At 55.3% G+C, this 10,071-nt stretch overlaps 1 protein-coding gene across 2 annotated transcripts in view; it reads left to right on the plus strand.

Moving 5' to 3' along the window:
- Positions 1-4,281, plus strand: part of NEU3 (neuraminidase 3) — an 8,133-nt gene extending 3,852 nt beyond the window's left edge. For both annotated transcript variants that reach the window (XM_063950966.1, XM_063950968.1), the window contains exons 2-3: positions 1-27; positions 2,048-4,281. The exon at positions 1-27 is cut by the window's left edge and continues 182 nt beyond it. In XM_063950966.1, coding sequence (XP_063807036.1) covers positions 1-27; positions 2,048-3,037 — 1,017 coding nt within the window. In that variant the 3' untranslated portion in view covers positions 3,038-4,281. The remainder of the gene's footprint in view (positions 28-2,047) is intronic.
- Positions 4,282-10,071: the final 5,790 nt, after the last annotated feature.

A 10,071-nucleotide genomic window follows, 5' to 3' on the forward strand; every position in this document is an offset into this window, starting at 1 on the left:
GGGCTTCAGAAGCGTGGAACTGTACAGGTAAGTCATAGCATTATGCACTCGTGTCCGTGTAGTGACAGTCAGTATTTTCCTGCTCGGCTGTAGATCTACGTAATCCCTTATATTTGTTTTGAGATCTCCCGGTGTTCACTTTAGTCGTATTTGGTTTAAAAGGACACTAAGGGGTATATTCAATAAGTGTCAAATCCTTTCCGACAAGCATTGTCGGAAAGGATCCGGCAATGACCTATTCAATATGCTCCCAAATCCGACTGTCGGATTTGGCCGCGGCTGCTGCTCACCGCGATCCCCGCGGCTGCTGCTCCTCTCCCCGCCGGCCGGGCGTCCACATCACATCACGGCTCTTCCTCCCTGGGCCCGGAGCAGCTGCCCTTCATCAGGAAGTGGGGGACCCCCCACATGACACCTATCCCCCTGTGCGCTGACAGCAGCGGCGGCAGGGGGAACTGACAGCTGAGGGGAGCTGACTGCGGCGGTGGAGGGGCGCCCTGCTCAATCCGACTTTTTTTAAAGTCGGATTGAGATTGTCTGAAATGGGGCCAAAACCTGTCGGATTTGGCCCCGTTTCCGACAAAAGCACGCGGATCAGCGCCGAGCCACGTTTTTTCCGACAAGTCGGGAATAAAGTGCCCTCTTTGAATTTGTTGGAACCCCTTCCGACAGAAATCTGTCGGAAGCTGCAGTCTTTCCGACAAGACGGCAGCTTCCGGCAGCTATTGAATACAGCCCCAAACCTAAGAATGCATCATCCAGAATTCACAAACGTTATCATCCAGAATCCTATCACATAGCCAGTATTGTCTGTACTTACCTGGTAAGCAATATTGCCACTATAGTGTACATTATTTCCATGCTTGTGACAGCCGTGCATGTGCTACTACTGGATAGTGCAGTCACTGTTGGGTGCTGTAGGATTTGGCTATGTTTATGCTTCTGAAACCCCTGTAGCATGCCCCCGAATTCACCATGTGTTTATTGTATAACATTAAGCAATGCCCTTTCTTATATAGATGTGTAATATGAAGCCATTACACCTACTCGAAATTCATTAAGCCCTGCCTCTTCTCACCCCCTGCCTTACAACCACTGTAGCCACAAGCTGTCAAAGATAGCAGAAAGGGAAGGGTCAACCCCCACCACCACCAAGCCTGCCTTTTCATTCAAACCTTTCAGCAAGCGGAACGTTCCCCCTCCCAAATTACCCCCTAACTTCAGCTCTAAGCCACAGTAGACTTTGCCAAAAGCGTCTCGCTGAATGTATTATTCCTGATTTTTATCTCCTGTAAACGTTGAGATAAAATACTGGTGGGTCCTTCTACAACATTCTGCGCAAGACAGCCGATGCGACGGAGTTGCTCTGAGTGGTGTATCAGATTGTCTTTTTCTTTAATTTTGCATCTTATTCACATTGCCGACACACAGCACTGTACTAGAGACGCTGGGCTGCCACTGTAGTGGCACAGGAATTAGTTTAACATACAGATGTGTCCTCATACATGCAGCGTCGATACGCCATGCAAGGAGAGAAGCCTGGCGTGGACGACCTTACAGGTCACGAGGAGCAGCTCTGCTATCATTGGGCGTTTTTTTTTTTTAATGAAAATGCGCCTTAGCTGTAATGCAATGCGACTAGGACGCATGAGGAGACTGTGCTGATTAGTGTGATATGTGACACTTGTATATTGTGTGTGACTGAGTCTGTATACGGAGCAGAACAGAACTTCTATTGGAAATAAGCTGCTGCTGCTACTTTGTAGCACTTCGTGTACAGACTCGGAGACTCACTCGTACACAGATATACACGTGTTATGTATCACGTAACTCAGAACCGTCTCCCCGTGCGTCCTAGTCACATTGCGTTAGATCTAAGGCGCATTTTCTGCAAAAAGACACCTAGCAGAGTCTCACGGTTCCTGCCGTGCCAAGAGTGTCTGTCTAGCGCGACCTCAGCAGAGATGTGTGATGTCACATGTGTAGTTATGTTTTTAAAATGTAAGTAATGTTAAAGGATTTGTACATTTTTGTTTCGACTTTCCAGTGGGAAAACATTACTGCCGTGAGGCATGCCAAGTTACCGGGCCATCGCACCATGAACCCCTGCCCGTTGTACGATGCCAGCACCGATACCGTTTTCCTTTTCTTCATCTGTGTCCGGACAAACGTCTCTGAAAGGTTCCAGATCCTTACCGGCAGAAACGCCTCCCGGCTTTGCTTCGTCACCAGCAGAGACCACGGCAGGTCCTGGAGTCCCCCAACCGATGTGACGAAGGAAGTTTTAGGGGACGACCTGAAGAATTGCGCCACTCTGGCTGTGGGTCCGGGGCATGGCATCCAGTCTCCATCTGGCAAGCTAATCGTGCCTGCTTATCTCTTTTATATCCACTCCCGTGTCTGCGGGCTGCCCGTTCCGTGGAAAATTCAGTCTCATTCTTTCCTCTTCTGCAGCGATGACCACGGGAAGAGCTGGCACAAAGGCAGCGTGCTGTGGAAACAGCCGACCGGCGAGTGCGAGGTGGCGGAAGTAGCCTCTGGCAACGGTCCTGGGCTGTTGTACTGCAGCGCTCGCACCAGCAGACATTACCGTGTGGAAGCCACGAGTAGCCTCCAGTTCCTGGAATTTGGTGATTCCCGCTATTGCAGGAGCCTGTGTGAACCACCCCATGGCTGTCAGGGCAGCGTGGTGAGCTACCAGCCCATAGACGCCGGGACAGGAACAGACGCAAATGACGGGTCCGAGGAATCCTGCCTCCATACAAACGTTCTGTCCTGGCTCCTGTACTCTCACCCAACAAGCAACAGGAAAAGGGTTGACTTGGGTATCTACCTAAATAAAAGTCCTCTGGATCAGTCTAGCTGGTCCCCACCGTGGGTCATTAACAGAGGCCCCAGCGGGTATTCTGACCTGGCGGTATGCCAGGGCGCCCATGCCTTTGGCTGCCTGTTTGAGTGTGGTGCGTGCGCTTGCGAGAAGATCGTGTTCCGGATATTCACTGTAGAAGAGCTAGCGGAACATCTGCCAGAGCCTTAGTCTTCTTCAATCATCCGCGTCATAAAATGTCTGCCTGCAGGTGTCCACAGCGTTGGTGGATCCGTTATCATGGAGGTGACGTCGTAAGGTATGGCAGCGATGCTTTATAGCCAGATGACAAGCTTATTCATGCAGCATAATTAGCCATTGTTCTCATGCACTAACTACTAGAGGCATCTAGAACTCAGATGACTGATATTCCTGTATTAGAAGACACCAAGGTCCATATTTGGTTGGAAAGCCAGTCTTCCGTTCATCACCGGGCCATATGCGGATTACATTGGACGGGTCTCAGAAGGTTCTAGCCAAGCAAAGCCCTTACGCAACTTCTGAGAACATGGGCGAGAATAATGGTCCTTAATTGTAAACGTCTTCAAGACCAGGCCATAATGAACTGTTCTCAGAAAAGACAGGAACAGAACTGGGGATCTATGGGGTAAATTTACTAAGATGGGAGTTCTATTTAATATGGGATGTTACCCATAGCAACCAGTTTCCAGGTATTATCTTCTAGAAGGTGCTAGATAAATGAGAAGTAAAATCTCATTGGTTGCTATGGACAACATCCCATCTTAAATAGAACTCCCATCTTAGTAAATTTCCCCCTGTGCCTTAAGAGACTTTAATGAATGTTTAACTAAGTGTGAATTGTACAGTGCAATGGAATAAGCTGGTGCTATATAAAGAACGTTTAAAAATAAACAGAAGGATAGGTACGTGTGAAGGGAACGGCGGCTCCAGGTAATGAGGCTGATGAGGTCATATCACGGCGTTTCTCTTATCACAGAGAAATCATTATACAGTATTGTGGAGAAAACTGTTGCAGCCTCATAGATCGGTACTGTGCGTTTCATACATCTCTATTGCGTTCCGTATGAAACTCACATTCAGAGTGTAAAAAATGCTAAATACTGTTTGTTTGTTTTTTTAAATTACTTTTTAATGATTACTAAAAAAAAATTTTTTGACATTTTTATTTTTATAGATTTCTACATCTATGACAGGTTGTATTTAAGGCTAAAAATTAGATGTCGCCCAAAACCAAAAAATGATCTCTGTATGTAAACATTGCAACCCCTGCAACTTCCATGGCGACTGGGTATTGACGCCGGAAATTATTCCATTGGATCTGTTTCATTTAAACCTGATCGGTATCCATGACCCATTAATCTGAATGAGACATTTCCTCTCACAATACTGCTAGCTTAATCATCCATATCGTAAATAAATAATATGCAATGAAATACGGGCACTGTCTTTTTCTCACGCGTCACGTTTTCTACACTTTAATGATTTTGTAACATTGTGATTTTCACGTATAAAGTGCGCCTGGGGGGTGTGAAAGGCGTGCCGCTGGAAGTACAGGTGCGCTGCAGCACGGTCGGAGTTATAGCAGTTTTATGTGTATTAGGTTTGAGGAAGACATACACACTGCTCTGCTACATGTCACACATTACAGCTTAGGGGGGAGACTAAAATAGAATCTGATACATATCACTGATTATCACCCGGGTACGGTGGATGTAACGTGTGATCTCCGGGCCGCAGGTAGTGCTGGCTGCTGTCTACGTGGACTACAGGTCGTCAGGAGGAAACATGACTTCACTGTGTCAGCAAAGGTCGACATGGCAAATGTCGACACAAGTTTTTTTAGGTTTGGGCAGCAGCATCGGATCACCATCACGACCATCGTTCATCATGTTGACAGAATCGGTCATCTCTGTAAATCGCAGCACACTCAGAATGACGCTGGAACTGCTCAGCTGGGGGCCAGGAAATCTATTCTAACCCTGGCCTTGGCAGTCCTAGAAAATGGGGAGGGCGTGCTGCTGGCCAACTCCGCCCACTACCCATCCCTACACGCCGACGGCCTGTCAGACAGCGACTTAAGGGGCGCACCGTGTGCGATTACGCAGGACCAATTCTGCACCACCATCAGGTTTGCGTACATCTCCGAATCATACCCTAAGCTAAATACAAGCTGCAGGGATAAGCTACAGTGAACCCTCCCCTCCTGCAGCCTAGCCCTCCCCCTAGTGCCTAAGCCTAACCTCTCCTCCTGCAGCCTAGCCCTCCCCCTAGTGCCTAACCCTAACCTCCCCTCCTGCAGCCTAGCCCTCCCCCTAGTGCCTAACCTCCCCTCCTGCAGCCTAGCCTTCCCCTAGTGCCTAAGCCTAACCTCCCCTCCTGCAGCCTAGCCCTCCCCCTAGTGCCTAACCTCCCCTCCTGCAGCCTAGCCTTCCCCTAGTGCCTAAGCCTAACCTCTCCTCCTGCAGCCTAGCCCTCCCCCTAGTGCCTAAGCCTAACCTCCCCTCCTGCAGCCTAGCCTTCCCCTAGTGCCTAACCCTAACCTCCCCTCCTGCAGCCTAGCCTTCCCCTAGTGCCTAAGCCTAACCTCCCCTCCTGCAGCCTAGCCCTCCCCCTAGTGCCTAACCTCCCCTCCTGCAGCCTAGCCTTCCCCTAGTGCCTAAGCCTAACCTCTCCTCCTGCAGCCTAGCCCTCCCCCTAGTGCCTAAGCCTAACCTCCCCTCCTGCAGCCTAGCCTTCCCCTAGTGCCTAACCCTAACCTCCCCTCCTGCAGCCTAGCCCTCCCCCTAGTGCCTAAGCCTAACCTCTCCTCCTGCAGCCTAGCCCTCCCCCTAGTGCCTAAGCCTATCCTCTCCTCCTGCAGCCTAGCCCTCCCCCTAGTGCCTAACCTCCCCTCCTGCAGCCTAGCCTTCCCCTAGTGCCTAAGCCTAACCTCCCCTCCTGCAGCCTAACCCTCCCCCTAGTGCCTAAGCCTAACCTCCCCTCCTGCAGCCTAGCCCTCCCCCTAGAGCCTAACCCTAACCTCCCCTCCTGCAGCCTAGCCTTCCCCTAGTGCCTAAGCCTAACCTCCCCTCCTGCAGCCTAGCCTTCCCCTAGTGCCTAAGCCTAACCTCCCCTCCTGCAGCTTAGCCTTCCCCTAGTGCCTAAGCCTAGCCTTCCCTCCTGCAGCCTAGCCTTCCCCTAGTGCCTAAGCCTAACCTCCCCTCCTGCAGCCTAGCCCTCCCTCTAGTGCCTAAGCCTAACCTCTCCTCCTGCAGCCTAGCCCTCCCCCTAGTGCCTAAGCCTAACCTCCCCTCCTGCAGCCTAGCCTTCCCCTAGTGCCTAAGCCTAACCTTCCCTCCTGCAGCCTAGCCTTCCCCTAGTGCCTAAGCCTAACCTCCCCTCCTGCAGCCTAACCCTCCCCCTAGTGCCTAAGCCTAACCTCCCCTCCTGCAGCCTAGCCCTCCCCTAGAGCCTAACCTCCCCTCCTGCAGCCTAGCCTTCCCCTAGTGCCCAAGCCTAACCTCCCCTCCTGCAGCCTAACCCTCCCCCTAGTGCCTAAGCCTAACCTCCCCTCCTGCAGCCTAGCCCTCCCCCTAGAGCCTAACCCTAACCTCCCCTCCTGCAGCCTAGCCTTCCCCTAGTGCCTAAGCCAAGCCTAACCTCCCCTCCTGCAGCCTAGCCTTCCCCTAGTGCCTAAGCCTAACCTCCCCTCCTGCAGCCTAGCCTTCCCCTAGTGCCTAAGCCAAGCCTAACCTCCCATCCTGCAGCCTAGCCTTCCCCTAGTGCCTAACCCTAACCTCCCCTCCTGCAGCCTACCCTTCCCCTAGTGCCTAAGCCAAGCCTAACCTCCCCTCCTGCAGCCTAGCCTTCCCCTAGTGCCTAACCCTAACCTCCCCTCCTGCAGCCTAGCCCTCCCCTAGTGCCTAAGCCAAGCCTAACCTCCCCTCCTGCAGCCTAGCCCTCCCCCTAGTGCCTAACTTCCCCTCCTGCAGCCTAGCCCTCCCCCTAGTGCCTAACCTCCCCTCCTGCAGCCTAGCCTTCCCCTAGTGCCTAAGCCTAACCTCCCCTCCTGCAGCCTAGCCCTCCCCCTAGTGCCTAACCTCCCCTCCTGCAGCCTAGCCTTCCCCTAGTGCCTAAGCCTAACCTCCCCTCCTGCAGCCTAGCCCTCCCCCTAGTGCCTAACCTCCCCTCCTGCAGCCTAGCGTTCCCCTAGTGCCTAAGCCTAACCTCCCCTCCTGCAGCCTAACCCTCCCCTAGTGCCTAACCTCCCCTCATGCAGACTAGCCTTCCCCTAGTGCCTAAGCCTAACCTCCCCTCCTGCAGCCTAGCCTTCCCCTAGTGCCTAACCTCCCATCCTGCAGCCTAGCCCTCCCCCTAGTGCCTAACCTCCCCTCCTGCAGCCTAACCCTCCCCCTAGTGCCTAACCTCCCCTCCTGCAGCCTAACCCTCCCCCTAGTGCCTAACCTCCCCTCCTGCAGCCTAACCCTCCCCCTAGTGCCTAACCTCCCCTCCTGCAGCCTAGCCTTCCCCTAGTGCCTAACCTCCCATCCTGCAGCCTAGCCCTCCCCCTAGTGCCTAACCTCCCCTCCTGCAGCCTAACCCTCCCCCTAGTGCCTAACCTCCCCTCCTGCAGCCTAACCCTCCCCCTAGTGCCTAACCTCCCCTCCTGCAGCCTAACCCTCCCCCTAGTGCCTAACCTCCCCTCCTGCAGCCTAACCCTCCCCCTAGTGCCTAACCTCCCCTCCTGCAGCCTAACCCTCCCCCTAGTGCCTAACCTCCCCTCCTGCAGCCTAGCCCTCCCCCTAGTACCTAACCTCCCCTCCTGCAGCCTAGCCCTCCCCCTAGTACCTAACCTCCCCTCCTGCAGCCTAGCCCTCCCCCTAGTGCCTAACCTCCCCTCCTGCAGCCTAGCCTTCCCCTAGTGCCTAACCTCCCCTCCTGCAGCCTAGCCCCCCCCCCCGCCCCCTAGTGCCTAAGCCTAACCTTCCCTCCTGCAGTCTAGCCCTCCCCCTAGTGCCTAACCCCCTCCTGCAGCCTAGCTTTCCCCTAGTGCCTAACCTCCCCTCCTGCAGCCTAGCCCCCCCATAGTGCCTAAGCCTAACCTCCCCTCCTGCAGCCTAGCCCTCCCCCTAGTGCCTAACCCTAACCTCCCCTCCTGCAGCCTAGCCTTCCCCCAGTGCCTAAGCCTAACCTCCCCTCCTGCAGCCTAGCCTTCCCCTAGTGCCTAACCCTAACCTCCCCTTCTGCAGCCTAGCCTTCCCCTAGTGCCTAACCCTAACCTCCCCTCCTGCAGCCTAGCCTTCCCCTAGTGCCTAACCCTAACCTCCCCTCCTGCAGCCTAGCCCCCCCAGTGCCTAACCTCCCCTCCTGCAGCCTAGCCTTCCCCTAGTGCCTAACCCTAACCTCCCCTCCTGCAGCCTAGCCTTCCCCTAGTGCCTAACCCTAACCTCCCCTCCTGCTGCCTAGCCTTCCCCTAGTGCCTTAGCCTAACCTCCCCTCCTGCAGCCTAGCCCTCCCCCTAGTGCCTAAGCCTAACCTCTCCTCCTGCAGCCTAGCCTTCCCCTAGTGCCTAACCATAACCTCCCCTCCTGCAGCCTAGCCCTCCCCCTAGTGCCTAACCACCCCTCCTGCAGCCTAGCCTCCCCCTAGTGCCTAACCCTAACCTCCCCTCCTGCAGCCTAGCCTTCCCCTAGTGCCTAAGTCAAGCCTAACCTCCCCTCCTGCAGCCTAGCCTTCCCCTAGTGCCTAACCCTAACCTCCCCTCCTGCAGCCTAGCCCTCCCCCTAGTGCCTAAACCTAACCTCCCCTCCTGCAGCCTAGCCTTCCCCTAGTGCCTAACCTCCCCTCCTGCAGCCTAGCCCTCCCCCTAGTGCCTAAGCCTAACCTCCCCTCCTGCAGCCTAGCCCTCCCCCTAGTGTCTAACCCTAACCTCCCCTCCTGCAGCCTAGCCCTCCCCCTAGTGCCTAAGCCTAACCTCCCCTCCTGCAGCCTAGCCCTCCCCTAGTGCCTAACCTCCCCTCCTGCAGCCTAGCGTTCCCCTAGTGCCTAAGCCTAACCTCCCCTCCTGCAGCCTAGCCTTCCCCTAGTGCCTAAGCCTAACCTCCCCTCCTGCAGCTTAGCCTTCCCCTAGTGCCTAAGCCTAGCCTTCCCTCCTGCAGCCTAGCCTTCCCCTAGTGCCTAAGCCTAACCTCCCCTCCTGCAGCCTAGCCCTCCCCCTAGTGCCTAAGCCTAACCTCTCCTCCTGCAGCCTAGCCCTCCCCCTAGTGCCTAAGCCTAACCTCCCCTCCTGCAGCCTAGCCTTCCCCTAGTGCCTAAGCCTAACCTTCCCTCCTGCAGCCTAGCCTTCCCCTAGTGCCTAAGCCTAACCTCCCCTCCTGCAGCCTAACCCTCCCCCTAGTGCCTAAGCCTAACCTCCCCTCCTGCAGCCTAGCCCTCCCCTAGAGCCTAACCTCCCCTCCTGCAGCCTAGCCTTCCCCTAGTGCCCAAGCCTAACCTCCCCTCCTGCAGCCTAACCCTCCCCCTAGTGCCTAAGCCTAACCTCCCCTCCTGCAGCCTAGCCCTCCCCCTAGAGCCTAACCCTAACCTCCCCTCCTGCAGCCTAGCCTTCCCCTAGTGCCTAAGCCAAGCCTAACCTCCCCTCCTGCAGCCTAGCCTTCCCCTAGTGCCTAAGCCTAACCTCCCCTCCTGCAGCCTAGCCTTCCCCTAGTGCCTAAGCCAAGCCTAACCTCCCATCCTGCAGCCTAGCCTTCCCCTAGTGCCTAACCTCCCCTCCTGCAGCCTACCCTTCCCCTAGTGCCTAAGCCAAGCCTAACCTCCCCTCCTGCAGCCTAGCCTTCCCCTAGTGCCTAACCCTAACCTCCCCTCCTGCAGCCTAGCCCTCCCCTAGTGCCTAAGCCAAGCCTAACCTCCCCTCCTGCAGCCTAGCCCTCCCCCTAGTGCCTAACTTCCCCTCCTGCAGCCTAGCCCTCCCCCTAGTGCCTAACCTCCCCTCCTGCAGCCTAGCCTTCCCCTAGTGCCTAAGCCTAACCTCCCCTCCTGCAGCCTAGCCCTCCCCCTAGTGCCTAACCTCCCCTCCTGCAGCCTAGCCTTCCCCTAGTGCCTAAGCCTAACCTCCCCTCCTGCAGCCTAGCCCTCCCCCTAGTGCCTAACCTCCCCTCCTGCAGCCTAGCGTTCCCCTAGTGCCTAAGCCTAACCTCCCCTCCTGCAGCCTAACCCTCCCCTAGTGCCTAACCTCCCCTCATGCA

This window comes from Pseudophryne corroboree, chromosome 2 (genome assembly GCF_028390025.1).
Source record: "Pseudophryne corroboree isolate aPseCor3 chromosome 2, aPseCor3.hap2, whole genome shotgun sequence".
NCBI lineage: Eukaryota > Metazoa > Chordata > Amphibia > Anura > Myobatrachidae > Pseudophryne > Pseudophryne corroboree.